The following is a 27,395-nucleotide window of genomic DNA, read 5'->3' on the forward strand; positions in this document are numbered from 1 at the left end:
TTTTCTGATACCTTAGGATACATCTTGCTAATGCATGCACAAAATAAATTGAGATAAAGCACAGATGTTCACAGACACAGTTCAGAACAGTGGCAGCTTGGTGCTGAGATGCTGCGTGGTTCCTGGGGAAGGAGCTGGGCGGGGCACTTGCCGCTCTGCTTGGGATGTGCTCTGCCTCTGTAAGGGCCCAAAGCACAACAAACGCTTAACACTATTTTCACCTATTTTCATAAAAGCAAAAATCCTCTTCAGATTTCCTTCAGTTAGCAAAAGGAGGTGCCAGTGTAGGTCTTTGTAAAAGCGACATGGTGTAACATGAACTTCAAAAAGTGGGGTTACTTCTATTTGCATTTGTATTTTATGGTTTTATGGCTTTGAAAATTCGGTGGCTAGGAGACTCGTATTATTAGTAGTATTGTTTTCTTTCTAGAAATGAGGAAAATGAGGCTTAGAAAGATTGACCTACCCAGTGTTACATAGTTGGCAAGTGAGAGCTGCAGAGTGTTCCCCGATAAACCAAGCTGTTGGTAGATGGTGTCTTTAGTTGATGACAATGAGTATTTGTTGAATAGAACTTAATCTTTTCTCGAGTCTTCAGCCCTTTGCTTAGTAAGGGTAAACTTCAGATTTTAGAGAGTATCAAACTTTTCTCCCAGATCCAGATTATAGACCAGGACTATACTGACCCACTTCATTGAATGCATCACTTGAATCATACACCTTTTTGGAGCTGAAGTAATAGATGTAGGAAAGGCAGCTGACCGGGGGCGCCTAGATGGCTCAGTCAGTTAAGCATCTGACTCTGGATTTCAGCTCAGGTCATGATCTCAGGGTTGTGAGATCGAGCCCCACATTGCTAAGATTCTCTCTCTCCTTCTCCCTCTGCCCCTCCCCACAGAGAGAGAGAGAGAGAGAGAGAGGGAAGGAAGGATAGAAGGAAAGAAGAAAGGCAACTGACCTTGTTTCTCATAGGAATCAAGGGAAGAATTGGGACTGAGATTATTTATCAGCAGTAGGATCAAGGCATGAGGCCCATAAGGAGGAACTGGACCAGAACTGGCCTTCGTCAGGAGCCTAAACTGTAGCATGGGATTGAGATGCATAGTTAATTCTGTTTGTAGGCCCAGGCTGGGCACTTGATGCTATTTCCTAGGCTAGAACAGCAAGGTAGGAATGACAGCCCACCAGAGGGGAGAGCCCAGCAAAGATCCAGGAAATACAAACGGTTGTCAATTTACTAATCTAATTAAGTGGAACAATTATTGAATTTCTTGTTGACAGTCTCTTGTTCTGCAGAGGCTTTTGAAATTGATGTACCACTCTAACCCACTAGTCCAGATATGCTAAGTATGGAGCAGCTCGGCTGAAATTGGCTCTTCACATCAATCTAAGAAAGGCTGTTGCAACTAGACTGAATGAGAGCAAGGTGTTGAGTGTAGGACAGTGGTTCTCAAATTTTAGGGAGAGTCAGAATCGCCTAGAGGGCTTGTTAAAACACATAACTGAGAGAAACACTTCCAGAGTTTCTGCGTTAGTTGGTCTGGGCTGGAGCCCAAAATTTTGCAATTGTAACACAATCCAAGTTGATGCTGCTGCTGCTGGTCTTGGGATCACACTTTGAGGACCACTGATGTAGGAAAACATGATGAAGTGGGTATAGCTGTTTAGTCCCTCTTAATTAAGGTCTTCACAGAGGAGGGAAAAGGGAATTAACATTTAAATTTAAGGCTCTACCACAGTCAAGACTCTGTGCCAGGTGATTTACAATCATTATTTAACCCTTGAAACCCCTCTGCAGAGGTATTTTCCTATTTCCCCCCAGCATAAACATGTTAAAAACTTATTGGAATAATTCTTTTTTCTTTTTAACAACTTTTTTTTTTTTTAAAGATTTTATTTATTTGTCAGAGAGAGAGAGTGCAAGCGAGCACACAAGCATGGGGAGCGGCAGGCTGAGGGAGAAGCAAGCTCTCCACTGAGCAAGGAACCTGATGGGGACTCAGTCTCAGGACTCGGATCATGACCTGAGCCGAAGGCAGATGCCTAACCAACTGAGCCACCCAGGCGCCCTCCATTGTTGACTTTTATGTATTCATTACTCTTCTTATAGATTTAGGATATATAAAATGTAAATTAAATTTGCAGTAATGATTATACAATAGATGGAATTAAATGTTGAGACATATCTTCTCATACAAAACATAAAGTGAATGGGAGGTTTACTTTAACATTAGATACAATACATCTTTCAGATCACAGGAAAAGATAGGCCTCAGTTAATTTTGTCAGAGTGGTGGTGCTGTTTTTTTTTTTTTTCCCCAGTGTTGCCAATTGGTTATTGACCTGTCCTTTTTTAGAAACAAATGAAGAGAGGAATAGTGAATTTCAGAATAGTTGGTACTAAGAAATGACCAAATTCTTGAGATTGCAACCATATGATTTACTCCTTGAGAGTGTTCTTTGTTAATGTCATTTTTGAAAGGTCAACTTGTTTTTAATGGTGCCCAGTGAAGTTACTTTGTGTTGTGTTTGACAGATTCACACAGAAATATTAAAAAATAAATAAAAAGCAGTGATCCAAGCATTTGAATTGAAGGCATTCTGGGAAAACCTGCCATTTATTGTGAAAATCGTCTTTGATCTTGAAATTAAAAGTAAAGCTGGAAAAGAATTTACAAACGAGGAAAAAAAAAAGTTTGGGATCGGACTCACAGGATCTGGGCTTGGAAATGCCTCAGGTAAATCATACAGAGTAGGTGCAAAATTTTGTATTTTCCCACTGCAGAAAGTCAGTACCATTGGTTCTGTAAGTTCTCTGAATCTTAACACAACTTGACAGACTCCCTTTTTAAGACATTTTATTTCTATCTCTGCTAGTTTTGAATACATGTCTTTCCTTCCATTGCTTCTATTTCCTCCTTTACTACAGCTTTGAAATTTAATGAGCTTGACGCGGGAAACATGGCGAATAAAAAGTTGGTTAGAAGGGGGACAGATCTGCTAGCTTTAGGACAGATCTGCTAGCTCACCCACCACCCCTGAAAATTAATCTGCCACAGAAAGCCTTCTTCCATCTCCTTGCCCACTTCCTGTTTCCCAGTTACTTCTTTCCATTTATGCCTTTTGAATTTAAAAGTAGTTAAGAGGAAATGGTGAGAGAGTTCAACCTTTCTCTCTCATACACACACATATACTCCCATATATATATTTTTTTTTCCACAAAAGATTACTGAGAATAATTAGATCTATTTATATTATGGTAACTGCTTTGAATTGATCAGTCCTGGTTTGAGGCAGTCTCTGAAATAATAAAAGAAGCCCTGTTTGTCCCCACTGCACATCCAGACTTCTTCCTGTTCTCCTCCAGTGGTTAGCTCTTACCCCTTTCCCTCTTTGGGTTCAGTGCTGAGGAGCAACCTAGAAATAAGGAGAGGGCAGGGATTCTTGGGTGGCTTCCTGTAGGGCCAGGCAGAATTATGCCTTGAGCACAGAAAATAAGCAACTTGCTGGGATTGTCCAGTGGCTCAGAGGCAGGCAGCAGAGGCAAACAAAGGTGATTTACTAGCTGATATTAAGAACACCAGTGGCCTAGCTCCACCCCAATCTCTGGGCCAAGTGGACTACACATACTGATTTGGAGTTCTTTCCCATTCAGAGTTTAATTTGCTACTTGCGGAATACTTGAAGTTAGAGCTATAACACACTTATTTTGAGCTTGCAGCCTGGTAGGATTGGGGAAAATCAGAGAAAGAAAAGAATGGGTTGGGAAGTACCAGTGAAGAAAAACATGATAGGAAAGTGTGTAAGAAGGTCAGTTTGTGGTAGGTAGAAGGTATATGAATAGAGAAATGTAAGCAAGTAGGCTAATAGAATTTTTTAAAGTTTCAGCAGAAACTTGAAGAATAAGAACAAAAGAGCAAAGAAGGAATTTTTATCCTTTCACATCTCCTTCCTTCATCCAAGTTAGATTTCAGAGTGAGGCCTTTCACTTGTTTGGGCTGCTTTAGGAGTGTGGGCCCTGACTTCCCTCTGGAGGGATTTATATAGATGTTGAAATGGAAAAGTGGAATGGAGAGAAAAGAAGGAGCATCAACTCTGGCTGCCAAGTCTTTTTTCCCTTATGTATTACAGAATGAATTGTACCCTTTTCTGGGATCAGGATTAAGGCTGCTGAGCTCATACCCAAGTTTCTGGTCTCTTCAGTAAGATTTTTGGGTATTTGGCTGATCTGTCTTCATTACCACGTTCCTGGAGGTTGCACAAGGGTGCCCAAATTGTCTTCCAGATTGTTTGGGGAAAAAGACACTGGACTCACTTAGGAGTACAGAATGAGACCGACTTGTTATCTCTGTAGACCCCAGGAAATAGGGAATTCTCCATGTTGGGGAGATGGAGTGTTGTTAGAGATGGATTTGAAAAAATGTTATATAGCCAAATAAAAATACTCATTAGGTAGTGAATGCTGATTCTAGTGGCTAAATAAGCTTTAGTTTTTAGAAGTTAGGTGTTATTAACGGTTGCCACTATTTCTTTTTCTATTTTTAATGCATCTTCTTTATTTTCCCATTTTAAGTTCACAATTTAATGCTAGAAAATCTCTCAAATGTGCTAAAGAGTAGAAAATACACAGAAAATATACAGAATATATAGTAAAAAATATACAGAATGTGCAAAAGAGTAGAAAATATACAGAATAATAAGTTAGTAGGTATGAGAGTGGGACTTATATGTAATAAATTGGTCTTGGAGTAGTCTTGAACTTTCTAAAGTTAAAATCACTCTGTTGTAGCCTAGTGTAAGCGGAATGGATCCGCCTTTTGGGGATGCCTTTCGAAGCCACACCTTTTCAGAACAGACTCTGATGAGCACAGATCTCTTAGCAAACAGTTCAGATCCAGATTTCATGTATGAACTGGTAAGTAACATTTTCTTGGATTTTGCTTTAATTGATTTGGGGTAAAAATATTGTGCTATAATTTTTTATTTTAAACTTTTAAATGCCTGAAAAGAAAAAAGAATGTCATTTGATTCTTGTGACTGTCAGTCTAGTAATTTTAGAAGGCTGTGTGAACCCATTGAAAATAGTAAGAGCAGGGGAGGTGGATGAGGGGATGGGTGAAACAGGTGAAGGGAATTAAGAGTACACTTACCATGATGAGCACTGACTGAGTAATGTGTAGAATTGTTGGATCACTATATTGTACACCTAAAACTAATATAACACTATATGTTAATTACGCTGGAGTTATAAAATATGTATATGGTTACAAAAATAATTGTGTTATTTTTATAAAAAAAGATGCACATACACATGAGAGAAAATAGTAAGGAGAATTTATCTAAATATCTTGAAGTCCAGTTTTTGATGATGAGGATGGGAAGTTGTCTTTTTTGATATGCCTGACTGCTAAAGGACTCTTCAACTGGGATATTTAGGAATGATAATATGGAGCAAAGCGTATGACACAGAGAATATGAGGTAAAAATAGCACTTCCAAGCAGTATACATATCACTTATTGTTGAGGTAAATAGACACCTAAGATTCCTAAGAAAAACATTTAAAAAATAATTTTAATTACGTACAGCTTAAGCAACATGGAAGTATATAAAAACTGCAAAACTAAATATACAAATCTTAATTTACTAAAAAATCATTGCATTGTACACTTAATACAGGTGAATTTTTCAGTCTGCAAACTGTAGTTCCTTAAACTCTTAGAACACAGAGACACACACCCGTAAGCAAAAACAAAACAAGAAAAGCCCCAAAGGGAAAAATCAAAACAAACTGGAAAAATGAAAATGTCCTCGTTTCCTTCCTGGACCTCCACCTTCTAAACCTTTTCCCCAAGGATAAGTACTCCTAACAGAGCCTTTCTATTCATGTATAAATACATGAGTATTTTAAATTGGATTACACATTCATAGGTACAGTATTCTGTAACTTAATCCTTTTAATGTAAGACATCTGATGAGTAGCCTCTCATGCTAGTACATTAGACTTTAACTGCATTCTTTTTAATGGCTGCATGGTCTCACTAACATATTTTAAAATCCTATCTCCATTCATGAGGAGTATCACACTCATGAGGAGTATTGTAGTCCCCATGCCAAGCGTTGTTAACAAGGTCTTACCAAAGATCTTATCCTTCTGTGGTGGAATTTCAACTCTTTTTTGGTTTGCACTTTGCCTCTGTGTTTAAGTTCTCACTTAAGAAGACAGTCTTCTGTGATGAAGGTAAGGTCTTCATTATTTGCTTTGTAACTGAAGCTTGTTTTAAAGGAGATCCCCAAATCCTTCTAAGTCAAAGATCAGGAAACGTAAACCTTTTTCAGGAAGACTGTTTATAGTAAAGTTTAAGAGCCCTTGATATTTAGACCATACCTTGGCCTCTCAAGGGGCATATGTTCCCCTTTTTTTCCTTGCCCAAGGAAATGATATTATAGGGACTGGTAAAGTGACATGTAAATAGCCTTTATCTTAAAATAAAACAAACCAGAGGTCAAGTACTGATTTATCAATTTGGTACATGGATGTGAGGATAGAGGTGAATATTTCTTTCCTAAAATATAGTGTGTGGTTTTTGTTTTTTTTTTTTAACTTTTCTCAGGATAGAGAGATGAACTATCAACAGAATCCTAGAGACAACTTCCTTTCTTTGGAGGACTGCAAAGACATTGAAAATCTGGAGTCTTTCACAGATGTCCTGGATAATGAGGGTGCTTTAACCTCAAACTGGGAACAGTGGGATACATACTGTGAAGACTTAACAAAGTATACCAAACTAACCAGCTGTGACATCTGGGGAACAAAAGAAGTGGATTACTTGGGTCTTGATGACTTTTCTAGCCCTTACCAAGATGAAGAGGTCATAAGTAAAACTCCAACTCTGGCGCAGCTTAATAGTGAGGACTCTCAGTCTGTTTCCGATTCCCTTTATTACCCTGATTCACTTTTCAGTGTCAAACAAAATCCCTTGCCCTCTTCATTCCCTAGTAAAAAGATCTCAAGCAGAGCAGCTGCCCCTGTGTGTTCTTCTAAAACTCTTCAGGCTGAGGTCCCTCTGTCAGACTGTGTCCAAAAAGCAAGTAAACCCACTTCAAGCACACAGATCATGGTGAAGACCAACATGTATCATAATGAAAAGGTGAACTTTCATGTTGAATGTAAAGACTATGTAAAAAAGGCAAAGGTAAAGATCAACCCAGCGCAGCAGAGCCGGCCCTTGTTGAGCCAGATTCACGCAGATGCAGCAAAGGAGAATACCTGCTACTGTGGGGCAGTAGCAAAGAGACCTGAGAAAAAAGGGGTGGAGCCTCTTCAGGGTCATGCCACTCCAGCTTTGCCTTTTAAAGAAACCCAGGAACTATTACTCAGTCCCCTGTCCCAGGAGGGTCCTGGGTCAATTGCAGCAGGAGAGAGTAGCAGCCTTTCTGCCAGCACATTGGTCTCAGATTCATCCCAGAAAAAAGAAGAGCACAATTACTCCCTTTTTGTCTCTGACAACTTGGGTGAACAGCCAACCAAATGCAGTCCTGAAGAAGATGAGGAAGACGAGGAGGATGTTGATGATGAGGACCATGATGAAGGATTTGGTAGCGAGCACGAACTGTCTGAAAATGAGGAGGAGGAAGAGGAGGAAGAGGATTATGAAGATGACAAAGATGATGATATTAGTGACACTTTCTCTGAGCCAGGTATGGTAATGGTTGGAGGCTTACCAAACTGACCTTTCTCCTATCTTGAGATATGAATGTTTTCTTTGTCTTAGTTTGGGGATTAAATGACTTAATAGCTTGGCTCAGATATGTAATTGCTTTTTTCTATTTAAGCAGTTCTAAAATAATCACTTTTGCCCATATAGTGATTCATAGGCTGATTCTTTGAGGACTTCTTCTTAATTTATCTTATGTTAAGGGACCTAATTTGTTACTCTCTTGAGCAGCTGTACAAAGATGCCAAGAATGGATTGATTTAAAAATATTCCTATTTATATACATGTCCCTCTATTATAGTTGAGGCAAGTTAGGAGTGCCCACAGTGGTAAACCAAGTGATGATGGTTTATATGACTCATGCTTATAACCAACAAGGCCTACTTAATGAATAATGTAAAAAAGAGCTTTTTCTTTGTGTGTGCCCCATCTTTCATTCACATTTCATTCTGTAATTTAATGAGCATGAAGGATACTCTGCTTTATTTATATATAGCACATGTAAATAAAAGGGAGAAAGAAAATGAAACCTGTGGGAACTGGTTCACTTCATTCAGCATTTACATGCTTGGGCTGTTGCCACTGTTGGCTTGTGCAGTATTTATGAAAATGGTATTGCCAAGTGGCACACAGTTTAAAATGCACAAAGAAGTGAAGATCATCAAATTTAAGCAAAAGTTATTTTCTTCAAAAATAATGTTGATGCTGTAACTTGTACATTAAAAAAACTAAGTTATTTTTAAAACCTTAGAAATTGTCAAAGAGAGCCCTTTTGTTACAATTGCTGGAATTTTTGGCAGTATAAAGATTGGTATTTAATTTTCAGAAAGGTTTTTAAGCCATAGTAGATATATTGTAGCTGGTGAAGCACTATTATTGCTGAAAGACTTTGCTTTAGTGAAATCTTTCTATTACACAAATGCTTAGATTTGTGTATTTGATACAACCAAGTTGTTTGACTCCGGTGGAGTTTCAAGTAAGGGAAAGTACTTTAATCTGGAGAAAAAGGGCTTATGCCTTTTTTTGGTTTACTTTAGAACTCTGCATAGTCTAGATAGAACAATTATTTTTTCTACTTAGGAAAATTTACCTCTCAGCAAATTAATAAAATTTGCTTTGAGGGGCACTTGGCTGGCTCAGCCAGTAGAGCATGCGATTCTTGATCTTTGAGGTTGTGAGTTCGAGCCTCATGTTGGGTTTAGAGATTACTTTTTAAAGAATCTTTTAAAAATCTGCTTTGAGATGTTTCAGGGAAAGTTGTCTTTGCGGCTAGTGGTAAGTTATATAGCTCCCTCCATGGGAAGACCAGAGTGCCATCTACGAGTAGTCTTCAAGGTCTGACTGATCAGCCCTATTGCTTTGAGTTCCATATTTAGGATCAGGGGAAGAGGTTAGGGGAAGGGTGAGACAAAGGGAAGATGGGTAATAACTAAGGGAAATGGAAAGTGTGGAGAAAGAGATGCTTTCCCCAGTAGGTGCTTAAAGGAACATGTAAATCAGAGGGAGTCAGTAAATCCCGGTGTCACCCCACTTCTGGCTGTAGTTTTGCTTGTCTTTGGCTTTCAACTGCATTTTAAATTCATCCTTTATCTTTTAATGTGTTTTTACCTGGATAAATGTGTTGAGAGATGACTAGGTCTGTGAAGAGAGAGCACTTAGTAAGTTGACCCTCATTTCCATTTTGTCAACTGTTTGACTCTCATGGGGGCGTCCCGGGAGGGCCAGTGTTGTAGTTGGTGTTGTCCTGTCATGCATGCCACATTCCCTTGCCTTGTCTCCTATAGAAGAAGCCTGATTTGTGAGCTTGTTGGTGTTAACCAACACTGCTTTGAAACAGAGATGCATTGGCTGCGTAAAACTCTCCTGTTGGCTATGTTTAACAATGCTAAATGTTTGGATGGCATTTAATTCGCTCACTTCCAGTTGACTTGAAGTAAAGCCTCTTTGGTTAGTATTACTTGGACAGTTCTCACTAATGTTAATGAATGACATGATTTAACCACAAAATCAACACAATTTCGTGGTATTATTTGGGCTTTATTCACATTTGCTAATGAAAATTTCCCGTTTTCTTGGAAGAAAGAGCTAAACAAGTGACTTCAGGAATGCAAAAGTGAATTATTGGTGAGAAGCAGGAAGAAATTCTTTGAAGCAGAAAAGTGGGGATAGTTATAGTTTCTTCAGAGTGCTAGTTTTAGAGTGGGTTGATTGGTTTAATTTGCAGCAGTTTACAAAGGCCCTTTTGTGACGACTAGCTCCCTTGATGCTGTTTCTTGGCAGTTAGCTACAACAGTGCCTGAGCCTACAAAGCTCCAGGAAAGGTGTAAAATGGAGTTTCAGTCCCTACTCTGGCCTTGCTCCCAAGTTTTAATAGAGCCTATTCTGTGGACAGGCTATGACTGTTCGGGGTCATTGGGATTACATGGTTGTAATACTAAGAATTGGGCCCCCAGAATGAAAGTGTATTTTGTAATCCCTACTAAACATTTTCACGATTGACTTTACCAGTAGTCTGCACTAACCAAAGATGTGTGATTAGAATTTTACATAATAAATGTGGCCTTTTTGACTTCCATTTGATAATCATGTCAGGAAGGAATGAATTAGATCAGTATGGTGGTCCAGCAAATGAAAAGAAAAGGGAAAAGGCTTCATGGGAAATGTATTAAACAAATAATGGATTTGTTAAAAGAGAAAAATTTTTGAGTGCCTACTTTTGTTTTAGGCACTGTGTGTATTAGATATTGCCTATCCAGAGATGAACAAAACAGACATGATCCCTGTCTTGATGGAGCTTAGAGTTGAGTGGGTTTTTTTACTGTTACGATTTCTTCATCTTTTAATCTGCTTGTGTGTAGTGTGACTTGGCAAGAGAAAGATGCAGGATGTGAGTTTCTTAAACCTTATTTGATCGCAGAACTCACGTGGGGGTGAAGGCGTATCTTATGATAATAATGTTCCTTAGAACATACTTTGAGAGATATTTAATAACCTTAAATGCTAGACCAGTGATCTGGGAATATAATTTTTCTGCATTCTACATGCTCATGGCGGTCTCTGTATTAAAAAGTAACCATCTTTAAGAGACCTGTTGTGTGTGTATGACTCTGTGTGTTATGGTGAATTTATGGTATATGTTATTAGAAAGTGTTAAAATGCTAGGTCACAGAGAACTGCTGGCCCTTGAATGCTTTTTTGGAAAAGGCTGAACATACATAAATAAATAAAGCTGGTAACTAATTTGAGTGGGATGGAAGAAATCAAAATCTTCATTATTCTTTCAATATAAACTGGGATATATGTAAAGAAAAATCCATTTAGACCATTTAACTAGGTGGGTACAGGAAAAGTGAGAAGCCTAAGAGAAGCTAGACTCCTTGAGTCATAGGATTTGAGTCCGTTCCAGCTCTGCCAAATCACTTAAAGCCTCCATGAGCATGTTTCTTTTGTAAATGGGGTTAATAACATCTTTTTTACTGGGCTCTTCGAAGTCTCAAATGAAATACCTGTAAGTGAAATATGTAAGTACATTAAATGAGAAGGACAGTGTTTTGCCAGAAATCCAGGCCACCTGAGGAGAGTTGCTAAGTAGGGGAGAGTATCAAGTAAATTGACAGAGGGGTGGGATGCCTGAGGAAGCTGTATATGAAAAAGTTTCCTTTATGCTTTGGGCTAGGGTAGATTTAAATATGGAACACTATTTCTTTTATTTTTTTATTGAAGTGTAGCTGACATACAAGGTCCTCTTAGTTTCAGGTGTGCATCATAATGATTCCATGTTTTTATACATTACACCATGATCCCCATAATAAGTTTAGTTACTGTCTGCCACCATACAAAGGGTTGGGTTTTTTCTTTTTGACTTATTTTTTAAATTTGTATTTAGTTTTAAGTAGAGTTGATATATTAGTTTCAGTGTGTAATATAGTAATTGAGTATTTATATACATTACAAAATGATCCCCACATTAAGTCTGGTTACCATCTGTCACCATATAAAATTATTACAATATTATTGATTATTCCCTAAGTTGTACTTTATATCCCACAACTTAATTATTTTATAACTGGAAATTTATACCTCTTAATCCCCCGTACCTATTTCCCCCTCTGTATCTTGTATCTGGTTTGTTTCTTGTATTTGTGAGTCTGTTTCGGTTTCGGTTTCGGTTGTTTTGTTTTGTTTGTGGAATACCAGTTCTTGACATTGGTAGGAGGTTGGGAGTGTTTTTGTTGGTCCATCTGCCTGTGTTGGGGTGTTCCGAGCCATACTAGGTTAATCTCTGTGAGCCAGTAGTTACTTCGAGCCAGTAAGTTTTTCTTGGCCTGGTGGAGCCAGATGTTTCGAAAACACCATTTCTGGTGGCACTGTGTGGCCCTTGCATCTTTCCCAAAGCTAGATTGATCACTGGAACAAGATGAAATCCTTAATTTGAAGTGTCACATTGGCACAAGTAAATAGGCCAAAGTCATTATTGCTTTATGCATCTAACACAATTTTTAAAAAACAGACTTCTAGAAATGATTGTGTGACTCAACGTGTGCATCATTTCTTAAGAAGAAACTAAAGTTCACTGTCACACTCCTTGTCATATTGTTTTAAACTACCACATGTGCACTTTAATGCTGGTAATACCAGCAAAGCTACAGAAGCTTCTCTTGTTGCCCTGAAATCATTCTGGTCTCCAAATTGATTCTCTTTTAAAAGGTCATGTTTATTGAAGTATAACAAGTGTTAAGTAGGAAATTCACCCTTCTTTAAGGGTACACTTCTGTGAGTTTTGACAAGTGCATGTAGTGCTGGTAACCACTGCCACCATCAAGATACAGAAGAATTTGATCACCCCCTAAATTTCCCTTGTGTTTCTTTATTATTTTTAAAATATTTTATTTATTTATTTGACAGAGAGAGTGCACAAGCAGGGGGAGCAGCAGGCAGAGGGAGAGGGAGAAGCAGGCTCCCTGCTCGATGTGGGACTTGATGTGGGGCTCCATCCCAGAGCCCTGAGATCATGACCTGAGCCGAAGGCAGACACTTAACGACTGAGCCACCCAGGTGTCCCAAAGTGGTCATTTTGCTTGGCCAGTGCTGCCCAAGTGTTCCTGACCACCTTAGTGTGGAGCCCATCTCCACTCCCCCATGTCCTTAGCTGTAATGATGTGGAGTACACTAAGATGGGCATTCCCTGAGGGTATTTTAGATTTGTAGGTCATCCTGCATGAGGTCTGACCAACAGTTCTAGTAGCTCAGAATTAAGTATTTTCTGAAACTCCCCATAAGTAAGGAAAATAAGTTCTTAAAAAAGTGAAGTAAATGCGAATTGCTTCTAGTAAAATATTAGACTAGGCATATACGTTTTTATTTGAGAGCCTACGTGAGAACTCTCATTTTTGTACTTTTACAGAAGGGGTAGGGTGGGAGGTAGGCAGAAAACCACTACTGCCTCACAAAATTCTGTCTGGTAGGATACCATCATAGAAATGCACACACCTGTCTGTCTGGGTATGTTTTGGATGCATAAATTTTAGGAGGAAGGAATTCAAATCACAGTGTAGAGTCTTAGTACCATGATTTCTAATGGTACATTTGACATTCCTGGAGCTATATTTCATTACTCTCAATGAGTGCCTATGTGAAGATACAAAAAAAGATGTCATACACTAACTTATATGAACCAAAGAGAACTATAAGGAGGATAAACGGTAAAGTTATCTATGTTTATTAATCTCTGAATATTTTATGATTTAGAGATCTCCATATTAAAAATCATATTGTAGACCTGGTCTGTTATTTTTGACATGCCAGTGATATTTTAGATCAAAGGAAATATATGAAGCGACAAATAGAAGAGATCTTTTTATTTGCCCTCATTGCTTTATTGAAATTTATGGAACTTAAGAAATTGGGGACGGGGGGGCTTTCCTTTTTTTTTTTTTTTTAAAGGCTATGAAAATGATTCTGTGGAAGACTTGAAGGAGATGACTTCAGTATCCTCTCGGAAGAGAGGTAAAAGAAGGTACTTCTGGGAGTACAGTGAACAGCTCACCCCATCACAGCAAGAGAGGATGCTAAGGCCATCTGAATGGAACCGAGACACTTTGCCAAGTAACATGTATCAGAAAAATGGCTTACATCATGGTAAGAGGGAATTGTGGTCAGACATTTCGTGTCACTTTAAATAGAGATCATAAACCATAATGTTTACTCAGTGTATCTACATATTCAGCAGTCACCCTTGAAAAGTGGAGAGGGGAACAATAGAGCTGCTATATTTGCTATCACTGCAGAGATACTCACAAATAGCATTTACCAGTGGTGAGAGCCATCCCTTAAATAGGGAGGAAGCTCTATGCAGAAACGATTTCTGGTCACTTCCTATTCTACTTATGCTACCCAGGAAATGACCAGGAGACTGTTGATTGATTCCTGACCTGCCACAGTTATGATAAACCAGAAGGGTTGAGGAGAAAGGGAATGGGTCCAGCATCTTTCTCTTCCATTCTTGTCCAGTCTCCAGGCTGAAATGTAGAGAGATTGGAATCAAATGGTGGTGGGAAGAAAAGAGGAGGGAGAGGAAAGGGAATAATTGTAGAGAAAAGAAATGGAGAGAGAAGAGTTGAATGGTAGGAGTCGGGAGAAGCTTATAATCTTAGGCAGACGAAGTTTACAATTGTGAACCTAGATAGATGTAATTAAGTAGAATTTCTTCTTTTATTTTGTATGATCCAAAATCTGTACTGAAAAGGGGGAGGGCGCTAGTAAGTTTGGCACTAAATGAACAGTTTTAGTAATCTCTCATGCTACAGATGTAAGTTGCTAAGCAATTTTGTTTTGACACAGGAATTATATCAGAAGTATATTTGTGCCTCATTTTCCCTTTCCACTGGCACTCAGTCTGTACTCTACTGTTTCTTAGTGAATAGACCTAGTTTTTGCCTTCAGATCAGTTTTCTCCGAGAAATGAAAAGACAGGTCCAATAAATAGCTTTAGGTAGCACATGGTGAGTACTAGGAGAGTTGTTTGGTATATTGTAGTTCAGAGGATCTGTCCATCCCACTTCCCTGCAGTGTTACAGCAAGATCCCCGAGTCTTCTGTAATGTTATTTATCAAACTAACCAAAGAAGAGCTTTCAAAAAAGGCAGTCCTTATTTGTTGGCCTTTTGAGTCCAGCACCAAAGCATATGTCTGTGAAATTTTCAGTCATAGCATCAAAACATCTTGGTTTAAGTAAAATCTCTTGTTTCTTTTCTGGGTGTATACTCTACCCTAGCCCTGATTTTTAGATGCAGTGAACCTCCACTCCAGTCCTGAGGTTTGCGATGCTTATTAGCAACATGCATATAATTAAGATTCTGTCATACCAGGGTTAGAAACTTTAAGGTGGAGAAGGATTTGGCAAAGACTGGAGCTGTGCCATATTTCCCCAATTTCTTGCAGGCACACAGTGGGAAGGAGAGGAGGCTAGCCCTTTGAGCATATCGTGCTGAGACTTCTGAAACATGCCAAGACTTCTAAAAAAGAAAAAAGAGGGGAGGGAGAAATGTGGTTTTAAAATATGGCTGTAGAATGTATCTTTGGTGAATTAAAGTGATCTAACTTAAACTTTTAAACCATCTGTAGGAAAATACGCAGTAAAGAAGTCACGGAGAACTGACGTAGAAGACCTGACTCCAAATCCTAAAAAACTACTCCAGATAGGCAATGAACTACGGAAGCTGAATAAGGTGATTAGTGATCTGACTCCAGTCAGTGAGCTTCCCTTAACAGCCCGGCCAAGGTCAAGGAAGGAAAAAAATAAGCTGGCTTCCAGGTAAATGATAATCATGTTCACCGGTGTAAATAAAGTCTAGGTGGTGAGGTTTTAGACTTTCAGTGAGCTTTTAGAGATGACCATCACCATTTATTCAGAAATACACTTTTATAAATATTATAATGAGAGTATTTTAATTTTTCCTTTGAAAATAAAAGATGGTATTTATGCCTTATGCTTCATAATACCAAAAGATGGTGTTATGCTTTTACAGGGGAGAGGTGAATGGACTCAAGTGGATTATATTATAAAAATGAAAAAAATTTATCATAGTTTTATTTTTTCTTTGTTTTGTGGTTTTTTATTGGGGTATGATTTACTTGAGGTAAAATGTATACCTTTTAATGTAAACTTTTATGGGGTTTTGAAAGAGAGAAAGAGAGCGAGCGCATGCAAGCAGGGGGTGGGGCAGAGGGAGAGGGAGAGAGAGAATCCCAAGCAGACTCCGAGTTGAGCATTGGAGCTTGATGTGGAGCCCGATCTCACAACCCTGAAATCACGACCTAAGCCAAAACCAAGAGTCTGTTGCTTAACCAACTGAGCCACCCAGGCCCCTCTGCAGTACACTTTTATGGGTTTTGATAAAGGTATCCAATCATATAAACACCACCACAATCAAGATAATATTTTCCATCATTCATTTAAAAAATTTCCTCATGCCTCCTTGTAAAGGGAACCCCTTCTTCCACCCACCAACCACTGATCTGTTTCCTGTCCCCACAGTTTTGCCTTTTCTAGAATGTCATATAGGTGGAATCATAATATATGTAGCCTTTTGAGTCTGGCTTCTTTGGTTTAACATGGTTTATTTGAGATTCATGTTGATCCATGTTGTTGAGTGGGGTAATAGTTTGTTCCTTTTTATTGCTGAATAGTATTCCTTTGTGGGATATACTACACTTTATCCATTCCCAATTGAAGGACATTGGGACTGCTTCCACTTTTTGCCAATTATGAATAAAGCCATCATAAACATTCACTTATAGGTGTTTGCTTGAACATAAGTTTGCATTTCTCTTAGGTAAATACCCAGGAGTATATGTTTAACTTTATAAGAAATTGCCAAAGTAGCTATTTCTGAAATAATAAATTTTTTAAAAAATTACTGTTTTTCAGAGTAGCAATATGTAGTATTTTATATCCCAATTAGCAACATATGATGTTTCTACTTACTTTACATTTTCTTGGTATTATCAGTTTTTGTTTATTTTAGTGTATTCGTCATAATTTTATTTTTGGATGTATGCTAAAATTTTTTAAAATCAGTTTGGATTAATGATATATTGCATATTTTTTGGAAACTGAGTTCCTTGATATAAACATCAATGGGCAGTGATTTTTGGTTGCTATTAGAATATGTTTGACAGCAGCAAGAAGAAGTATATTCTGAATGTTCACTTAAAAAAAGAAGTGAACTAATTGCTCCTTCCTTTCACAGGGCTTGTCGATTAAAGAAAAAAGCCCAGTATGAAGCTAATAAAGTGAAATTATGGGGCCTCAACACAGAATATGGTAAACCTAAACTTTTAAGAATTTGATTAATCTCCTATTACTTTGCCGACCACTCTCTTTTTCTTTGGTTTTGTTATTTGCTTTCCCTGTATCTTGCCAAGTTTTAGGCCAGCCTCCTTTTTGTTCGTTCATTCAGTAAGCTACGTACTCATTCTTATTCCTTCATGTTCTTTTAGTGATTGTTTGTATCTGTGGCTCCCTGTGCCAAATCTCCTCTCTACCCTAAAGAGCTTGTCTACTTGTGACCACAGTAAACTCCTACTTCATTTTACAATTGTGTTGCCGTGTTAGCCAGTTTTAGTGACTAGTGTTTATTTTAATCTCTGAGTGGATAATTTAGGTCTGTATTTTACAAATTTGACTGCTCATTAGAATTATCTGTGTACATGTTAAAAGTACAGATTTCTGGGCTTCTCCCCAGATCCCATGAATTGGAATTTGTGCAAGTAGAACTCAACAGTCCACATTTTTAACACTACCCCATATTACTCCTAGGCAACTATCTTAGCACTTATTTGGGAATTGTTGGTTTAGATCTGTACCTCCCACTCTTTCACAGCATGGCACATGTAAAAATTACCATCTCTAAGGCATCCTGGAATTTATCAGAGTAGGCTGCTCATGGGAGCAGAGGCCCTTATGGACTGAAAGGATTTTGTGTGTTAAACACCTGCAACCCTTTTACAGCACACTAGAGGTTTGGAAAGCTCTGGTTTTGATCTTCTGTAATAAGAATCACCTTTCCTTTCCTCCTTGCTGTCTTACTGTTCCGTAAGCCTGGTATCATAATTGTCTTCTTCACTGTATAGCTTATAGGAATAAGTTGTATCTGAAAGTGGATGAGTGGCAAAATGATCAGTTATTATTTGTTTTCAGAGATTTTCTGAAGTCCAACATGACATTTGGCACATAGGTGCTCAGTAAACTTTGTGTAGTTTTCTTAATTCTTTGTCTTGATTATCTTGTTTCCATTTATGAGGACAGAAAGAGGATTTCCTATTGTGAAGTTTACAACTTGTGAAATGAGCTGATGGTTTTATATATTAATGGTCACTCAGGAATTCTCATCAGGTAAATGAATTAGGTAAAACAATAGTTGGTTTGTTGAAAAGGAACTCTACCCATTTTCCTATTATTCTTTCTTGCTGTTGAAGCATTCTGACCTTGAGCTCTGTGAGTATATATACACATAATGATTACAATATCCTAGGCATTCTTATTCCATTTTAGAACCAGATAACTTAGGCTGCAGGGAGATGTGGTTGGCCATTGGGAGCCTTCTGGGTCTGTGTTTCCTTGGACAGTTGTAGGCATCTATCTGTGTGTTGTTCAGTTAATGTATTTATCCATAATTATGTATATATGTATATCCATAATTATGTATAGCCAGATATTTTTGCATTTGTATATATGCTAATGCACCCCCACACACACACATGCTTTGGTCTGTGACGTAAATATATTCTGGGGTAGGGAACACCTGGGGAGTTGGTAAGGGCCAGGAATATGTGTGTTTCTGGATGTGTTGTTCTATCTCAAATTGAGTTATGATAGCTGTCTTAAATTTTTCTTGTTTCTAAAGCTGATTTAAAGCATCTTATATTTTCATGTAGGAAAAGGCCCATCTTTAAAAAGGTACCATTTTCTTCTCAGTTAGCATGAAGGAAGAGGATCTTCTCATTCATTTATTTGTCTTCACTTCTGTTTTACTAGCTCCTCTTCCCCAGTTTCTGGGAAAGAACAGCCAGCCTTAACTATTTGTTTAGAAGTCATTTCAGAACCCATGAGATGCTCTCATGCAGTTTGCCACATGTAGTTTGAAAATTCTTCCTGGAGTTTCTGGTACATCTCTCAAGAGAATGGTGCCCTCAATTCCTCGAAATACCTGTCAGTTGGTCTGTTATTGTTTTGTGGAACGCTTACTATACACTGCCCACCTATTAACCCAATAGTTTCTGTGATTTGTAATTCACAAGTCAGTGACATTTGAAAAAGAATTTGGGATTTGGGAACTATAGGGTTGCCAACTTTATATTTTGCCAGGTGAAGACTTTAAGAAGAACGTCATCTACAACTACTGTAATTTCATACAAGGAGAGGGATATTGTAGCATTAAAAAATTGAAACAGGAAGAATCTTGAAATAAACTTTATGAAACATTTACTCCGTTATCCTTATTCTTTTTGTTTACTTATTTATATTCTGAAGATCTTAGTTATTCTGCATTATATGTTTTGTACTACATAGAATTAAGCACAGCACAATACCCTGCCTAACTCCTTTATTTTAGAATTAAACAATTTATACCATTTAAGATGTTACAGTGGAACTTACTTGGCAGTTAGAGGGAGAAGGGTTAGCAAACAGTATGTAAACACAGGAGTTAATGAATTCATCATCATTTCTGCTAAAGCTCAAGTGCCTAAGTAAATATAAAAGACCACACTGAGAAGGGACGTCCCTTAGACATCCCCAGTTGGAAAATGAACCAAGTTATGGAAAACTGGGGTAACCCCAAGAGCTACCAAAGAGCAAACATTTTTAATTTTGATGAACTCCAATTTGCCAGTTTTTCTTTTTATATTTCATATTTTTAGTGTTCTTAAAAACTTTGCCGACTCCAAAATGCAAACATTTTCTTGTATGTTTTCTCCTAGAATTCATATAGTTTTAGGTTTTGCATTTAAGTTTATGATCCGTTTTAGGTTAATTTTTATTAATGGTGTGGGGTGAGAGTTGATGTTTGTTTTTTTCCATATGAGTACCCAGTTGATCAAAGAATTTCCTTTTCCTGTTTAGTTGTTTTCTCACCTTTGTCAAATCAGTTGACCCTATACGTATGAGTCTACTTTTGGACTCTCTCTTCTGTTCATTGATCATTTGTCTACCTTTATGCAGATACAAACTATTTTGATTACTGTAGTTCTATAGTAAATCTTAAGTCAGGTAAGTGTAGTTCTTTTTTAATCCTACAGTTTTGTTTTTTCAAAGTTGCATTGGCTATTCTAGGTCATTTACATGACCATAAAAATTTTGGAATCACTTTTTACAAAAAAGCTTACCAAAATTTTGATTAGGACTGCTTTCAATCTGTAGATTAATTTGGAGAAATATTACCATTTTAACAAAATGGAGTCTTTAATCCATGAACTTAGTATCTCTTTCCATTTGTTAAGTCTCCTTTAATTTGTGCCTTGTTTATAGTTTTCAGTGTAGAATGCTTAACATCTTTGTTAGATCTATTACTGGGTATTTTATATTTTTTGGCGCTCTGTTAATGGAATCATTTTTGAAATTTTATTTTTTAACTTTGCTGCTAATATATAAAATGGGTTTTTGCATATTATTCTTGTATCTCATTATCTTGCTAAATTTGTTTTTTAGTTCCAGTGGTAGGTGTGTAGATGCCCTATGATTTTCTATTTAAGCAATCATCATCTGCAAATAGGGATGGCTTTATTTCTTTTTTTTTTATATTTATGCCTCTGCAAACAAGGCAATCACCATGTCTGTCCAATGTCCTAGATATTGCAATAAGGCAAAAAAAAAAAAAAATCAATCTCGGGGGTGGGGAGCCTTTCACCTTAAAGTATGATGTTGGCAGTAGGCTTTTTTGTAAGATGAGATGCCCTCTATCACTTCAAGTTCTCTTTTTTTTCTAGTTTCATTTATCATGAATGGGTGTTGAATATTGTCATACGGTCTTTTCATCTGTTGGAGCAATCATATTGTTCTCCTTTATTCTGGTAATATATTACATACTTACCTCTTAATATGGTAAGTTACATTAACTGATTTTTGAATATTAAACCAACATTGTATTCTTGGAATAAGCTCTATTGGTTGTGATATATTGTCCTTTTTATTTTAGAGTCTATTGCAAATATTCTGTAAGATTCTAAAACTTTAAGTTGGATTCTTTTGTTAATATTTTGTTAAGGATTTGTGTGTCTATATTCAAGAGGGATATTGGTCTGTGTTTTTCTTTTTTTGTAATGTCTTTGTCAGGTTTTGGTATTTGGGCTATTTTGGCCTTATAGAGTGAATTGTGCCATGATCATCATCTTTTTTGAAAAGTTTAATAAGATCAATTTTATTTCTTCATTGTATATTTGATACACTTTTCCATTAAAACCCTTTGGGTTTTCCTTTGGGAATATTTTTGGATAAATTAATTCCTTTACTTGAAATAAGCTGTTCAGATTTTTCATTTCTTCTTGTGTCAATTTTTTTAAGTTACATTTTCAAGAAATGTGACCATTTTTATCAAGTTGTTGAATTTGTTGGCGTAGCATTTTCTTATTATCCTTTCAATAGCTCTAGATTCTTAAGTGATAACCCCCTTTTCATTCCAGATATAGGTGATCGATCTGTTTAGCTACGGATGGGGGTGGGAGTGGATATCAATTTTGTTTTCTTTTTAAGGAACCACTTTCAGCTTTGTTAACTTTCTCTGTATTATGTTTCTGCTGTTTTACTGATTTCTGCTCTTTATTATTTACCTCCTTCTATTTACTTTTGGTTGACTCTCTTAAACTGGGGATAGTTTTTAAAGTTTTGTCTTTGGAGGACTTGAAGGACTTCATTTGATTTATTTAATAAACATTTATTAAGATCCTATGATTCAATATACAGGCACTATCATAGGTCTTAAAGCCATGAAGACAATTAAGTCAAGTTGCTTACAGCATAGTAGACATTGATAACGTGTCTACAGTGTGTCATCAAAACCGACACATCATTTGAAATTAGTTTCTTTGGATAAAAAAAGCTTATAACCAAACTCAACATCTGAAACTAATGATATACTATATGTTGGCTAATCAAATTTTAAAAAAAGCTTATAACCATCACTACTTTATATTTTCTTACAAATTCTCCATTTTTTAACTGAGTAACTGTTATTACACAGTAAGAAGCAAATTCTTCCATGTTAGTGACATGTTCCAAGTGTCTTGTTCTGTCTTCCAGATAATTTATTGTTTGTAATCAACTCCATCAAGCAAGAGATTGTAAACCGAGTACAGAATCCAAGAGAGGAGAGAGGACCCAACATGGGGCAGAAGCTTGAAATGCTCATTAAAGATACTCTTGGTAAGAAGAATATTGGATAAATTTGTAACAGTAACATGTAGTGTAAGATATATGATTTAAAGAGATACTAAACATTCTTTTAAGGAAAAACTCAAATATTCTTATTGTAGTTACTTTTCTTTACAAGTTGTTTTGTCCTTTTGAGATTTTGCATTCATAAACATGTACTGCTAGTTACCACAATACGTTATTTAGACTTCATCACTGAACTGTTTTAACACTTAGGATAGGTGAACTTCTAGCAACTTTAATCTTTTATGGGAAAAATAAAGATCCCTGAGCTGTCAAGCCTACAATTTATACTTTGGTTGAGGTTCTTACCTATATGTTATACTCAGTAATACAGTTCACAGGATTCTAATAAACTTAATTATCTGGGTTTTTTTCCCTGAACAGATTATATAACATGAGGAGGAACAGAGGCAGAGCATTACCTGACAGGGAGGGGAGAGGTAGCTAATACAAACATGAGAACTCTAGAGGTGCAAGAGCTTAGCTGCCATAGGAGCAGATCACCTTACAGATGAGTAGCATCCCAAGGACATTGCAGTATAGTGCAATCTATGAAAACCCTGAAGCATCATAAAATTAGCTCAGCTGTTTTATATATTCTTTGTTTAGCAATATTTATTCTAGGGCTGTCTTTAAAAACTGGTTCTTATGTAGTCATTGTGTAGAGTGGCCAAACTTCAGTTACCTGAGAATTTTCTTCCAGTTCATTTTTCCCAGGATACTGACTTTGTATTGAATCAGGTCACTTAAAGGAATTGAGCTTACTTTTTAATAATTATTTAGATACTTACCTGAATTTTAGAGTAACAAACACTATAAATTGTTCTATTTTTTAAAAATTGTAAATATCTTGGAATTTTTTTGTGTTTCCGTTAAGACAATTCTTCTTCCAGTTACTATAAATTCATTCATCAAAGTTTCTTCAATGCCTACTATATGTCAGGTGTTGGGGGATACAGGGATGAATAATAGAGATTTGGTCACTACTCTTAGGAAGCTTGTAGTCTAAAAATGGAAGGCGAAGAATAAACGGGAAAAAAAATTACAAATGGTGGCAATTGCTGTGAAGAAACCAGGATGTTTAGATGGAGGAGAGTGAGCAATAGTTTATTTCTGTTTACACAGAAATACTTCTCACAGGTACCAAAATGATTGCATTTTCTTTAATTAAAAAATAAATATACATTGAATGCTTCCATGCACTTATTAGTAAGTTTCACATGCCTTTGCAATTACTAGTTTCTCTTGTAAGCATTGTGTTCATACTGAATGTGAAGTATTCTGGTGTTTTGAAGAATAATTTGGAATCTTTAATAAAATTAACAATGCATATAGAGTTTCTTGAATGACAGCATTCATGTTTGAAGGCCAAAGGAGAAGATTTAAAGGAGAGATCAAGAGCCCGGAAAGAATTCCTTAGGTGTTAGGAAGGGATAAACAGCTAACGTTTACTGGGTATTTACTGTGATCCAGGATCTGTCTGTTAAGGTTGGTTAGTCATCTACTTTCACAGTTCTGTGAAGGAGGTATTATTCTGATTTTTACAAACGAGGAATTAGAAACACAGCAAGGTATTAAAGTAACTTGCCATGTCTTACAGTTAATAAATGGCCGAACCAGGCATAGAAGTAAGTTCTTCGAGTTCCAGTGCTCACAGTACCTCCACATGCCGTCACTTAGCCCTATAATCTGACACCCATCTCTGTAGAATTTGACCTGAGTAGTTCACCTGTGGCCCGCTAATCACTTCATCCAGTAGGCTTACTTGAGAATTTCTTTGTCTTGACATTCTTTGTAACATTTAACACTTTTGAGCATTTATCTTCATTCTTGAAACATTTCTTTATTTTAAGGTACCTTAGATGTGCATGCCTTGTTTCCTATCTTTTTACCAAAAAAGGCTAGGTTTCTCTGTGACTCTAGCAGTAACCACTGGTCTAAAAATTAAAATCATATTTTCAAAAAACAAAAGCTTGTTTGTTGTAGTGGTTAAAATCAGAGCATTTAATCAGTTTTAGATTTAACTCCTGGCCCTGCCACTTACTACGTGAGGACCCTAGGGAAATGACTTCACTTCCCTCAGCCTAATTTTATTCATCTGTAAAATACGGACAGTGGGTGGATTAAATGGAAAGAGTGCATATAAAGCACTTAGCACCCTGCTGATCACATAAATTCGCAATACTCAATAAGTATTAGTTGTCGATGTTACCATATTACATCTTCAGCATTTAGATTTTTTTTTAAGTTCCCTTTGTTCCTTCCTGTCTTTTTTTTTTTTAAGATTTTATTTATTTATTTGACAGAGAGACAGCCCGTGAGAGAGGGAACACAAGCAGGGGGAGTGGGAGAGGAAGAAGCAGGCTCGCAGCGGGGGAGCTTGATGTGGGGCTCGATCCCAGGACTCTGATCACACCCTGAGCCGAAGGCAGAAGCTTAACGACTGAGCCACCCAGGCGTCCCAGCATTTAGATTTTTTTAAAAAGAGTTTTATTTCCACCTTGTTCCTGTAAGCCATCATTCATGTTTTAGAAAATTGAAGATTTTGTTCATGACAAAGCCAGTTAAAATTAGTCAAATGCGGGGCACCTGGGTAGCGCAGTCGTTAAGCGTCTGCCTTCGGCTCAGGGCGTGATCCTGGCGTTCCAGGATCGAGTCCCACATCGGGCTCCTGGGCTGGGAGCCTGCTTCTTCCTCTCCCACTCCCCTGCTGTGTTCCCTCTCTCGCTGGCTGTCTGTCACATAAATAAATAAAATCTTTAAAAAAAAAAAATTAGTCAAATGCTTAAGTTGCATGTTTACAACATAGTATTAACTTGATGATTCTTTGTGATATAATTGACTAACAAAATAGATACAATTTTTCTGTTTCAGTATTCCAAATGGTGTGGCATTTCAGTGATTATTTCTTATCAGTAGTTAATTCTTTTTGCTAAGCTTTGGAAAATGACTTATAAATAGTGACCAGGTAACTTCATAGAATAGTAGAATGAATTGAAAATGCAAAAGTAGAGTTGTAAATACATATCAAAATAGAGTACGTATAAAATGAAACAAAACTAAGGACAGTATATTTATACAAAAAATTAACACTCTGAAAGGTCAAAAGTCTATTTTGAACAAAGCTATATTTATATGGAGAATAATCTTAGGCAAAGAAAGAGTAGATCCTAAATATCAATACTTTCCTAAACACCAGTTACTTTTTTTTTTTTTTTTAAAGATTTTATTTATTCGACAGAGATAGAGACAACCAGTGAGAGAGGGAACACAAGCAGGAGGAGTGGGAGAGGAAGAAGCAGGCTCATAGCAGAGGAGCCTGATGTGGGGCTCGATTCCATAACGCCGGGATCACGCCCTGAGCCGAAGGCAGACGCTTAACCGCTGTGCCACCCAGGCGCCCCAACACCAGTTACTTTTTACCTCTACGTAGATTAATTCAGTACCCAAATAGGAAGTCCTGGTGAATTTGCTTGACATTTTCTTCAAATGGATTGATGCTTTTTTAATATTTTTATGTATTCGTTCAGTGCATTCCTTTCATGTTCTTTAAAATCATTTTCAGTTCCTTTATCAGGTAGAGGGAGGAACTTAACACTACAAGTAAAGATTCTTTTTACCTTTTTATTTTTAAATATAAAGGCCTTGTATATTGATAAGTTTGTATATTCTTTTTACATCCAAAAGTCAGTTTTAGCAGATTCAAAATCCTTGACTCACATTTTCTTTCCTTATTTTAAATTTGTTTTACTGTTTTTCTTTTGGCTTAAAATGTTGCTATTAAAAAGCTGATAATTGGGGGGGGGGGGAAAGCTAATAGTTGCCCAACTTTTTTTTGCTTATAACTCATTTGCTATTTTTGCCAAGATGTCAACAGGATTTTTTCTTTTTCTTTAATTCCCAGTAATTTCGCTAGACTTTGTCTTGGGGTTAGTCGTTTTAGGTTGATATTCTCATGTGTGCACTGTGCTCTTTCAATATGTAGTTCAGATCTTTTTAGTATTTGACCTGTTTCCTTGCTTTGGTTTTGTTTTTTTAAGCTGGGCGTGGTCTCCAGTGCAGGGCTTGAACTCATGACCCTGATCAAGACCTGAGCTGAGATCGAGAGACGCTTAACTCACTGACTCACCCAGGCACCCTCCTTGCTTTGTTTGTTGTTGTTGTTGTTGTTGTTCAGGGACTTATTATTTGTGGGGTGGATCTTCTTTGCCTATATTTAGTATTTTCTGAGGTAAATTGACTTTTGATCAATTTTTTAATCTCTTAATTTCTTTTTTATTTTAAAGCTCTTTCTCCTTTACACCTGTTTCTCTTAAAAACGTGTTTATTTGCTGCTCTTGTGGGGTTTTTTTGGTTTTGTCTTTTTAAAAAATTATTTAAATGTAAACTAAATTTAAATTTAGTTTACATTTACTGTATTATTAGTTTCAGACATAGAATTTAGTTAAATGTAAAATTATTTAAATGTAAACTAAATTTAAATTTAGTTTACATTTACTGTATTATTAGTTTCAGACATAGAATTTAGTGATACAACTGATGCATCAGTTGTCCTCCTTAATGCCCATCATCCAATTACCCCATCCCCCCACCCACCTCCCCTCCAGCAATCTTCACTTTGTTTCCTAGAGTGCAGTGTCTCTTATGGTTTGCCTCTCTCTATTTTCATCTTATTTTATTTTTCCTTCCCTTTCACTATGTTCATGTATTTTGTTTCTTAAATTCCACATATGAGTGAAATCATGTGGTATTTGTCTTTCTCTGACTGACTTATTTCACTTAGCATAATACCCTCTAGTTCCTTCCACATTGTTGCAAATGGCAAGATTTCATTCTTTTTGATGGCTGAGTAATAGTCCATTGTGTGTGTGTGTGTGTGTGTGTGTGTGTGTATGTATATATATATATGTGTGTGTGTGTGTGTGTGTGTATATATATATATATACACACATACATACATGTGTGTGTGTATACATACCACATCTTCTTTATTCATCTGTTGATGGACATCTGGGCTCTTTCCATATTTTGGCTATTGTGGACATGGGTGCTATAAACATTGGGGTGTACGTGCCCCTTGGAATCACTGTGTGTGTATCCTTTGGATAAATACCTAGTAGTGCAATTGCTGGATCATAGGGTAGTTCTATTTTTAACTTTTTGAGGAACTTCCATGCTGTTTTCCAAAGTGGCTGCACCATTTTGCATTCCCACCAACACTGTAAGAGGGTTCCCCTTCAGCAACATCT

General features: G+C 37.0%; 1 protein-coding gene across 4 annotated transcripts in view; it reads left to right on the forward strand.

Annotated features, from left to right (window-relative positions):
• CREBRF (CREB3 regulatory factor) overlaps positions 1–27,395 on the forward strand; it is a 54,758-nt gene that overhangs the window by 16,846 nt on the left and 10,517 nt on the right. For 2 of the 4 annotated variants that reach the window (XM_026510980.4, XM_057312330.1), the window contains exons 2-8: positions 2,537–2,738; positions 4,790–4,915; positions 6,613–7,699; positions 13,660–13,854; positions 15,339–15,528; positions 16,967–17,040; positions 22,012–22,134. In XM_026510980.4, the coding sequence (XP_026366765.1) occupies positions 2,730–2,738; positions 4,790–4,915; positions 6,613–7,699; positions 13,660–13,854; positions 15,339–15,528; positions 16,967–17,040; positions 22,012–22,134 (1,804 nt within the window). In that variant the 5' untranslated portion in view covers positions 2,537–2,729. Of the gene's footprint in view, positions 1–2,536; positions 2,753–4,789; positions 4,916–6,612; positions 7,700–13,659; positions 13,855–15,338; positions 15,529–16,966; positions 17,041–22,011; positions 22,135–27,395 lie in introns of all 4 variants that reach the window. The other 2 variants (XM_026510983.4, XM_044388580.3) reach the window with 2 other exon arrangements.

The sequence above is a fragment of the Ursus arctos genome, unplaced genomic scaffold (assembly GCF_023065955.2).
Source record: "Ursus arctos isolate Adak ecotype North America unplaced genomic scaffold, UrsArc2.0 scaffold_15, whole genome shotgun sequence".
Lineage (NCBI taxonomy): Eukaryota > Metazoa > Chordata > Mammalia > Carnivora > Ursidae > Ursus > Ursus arctos.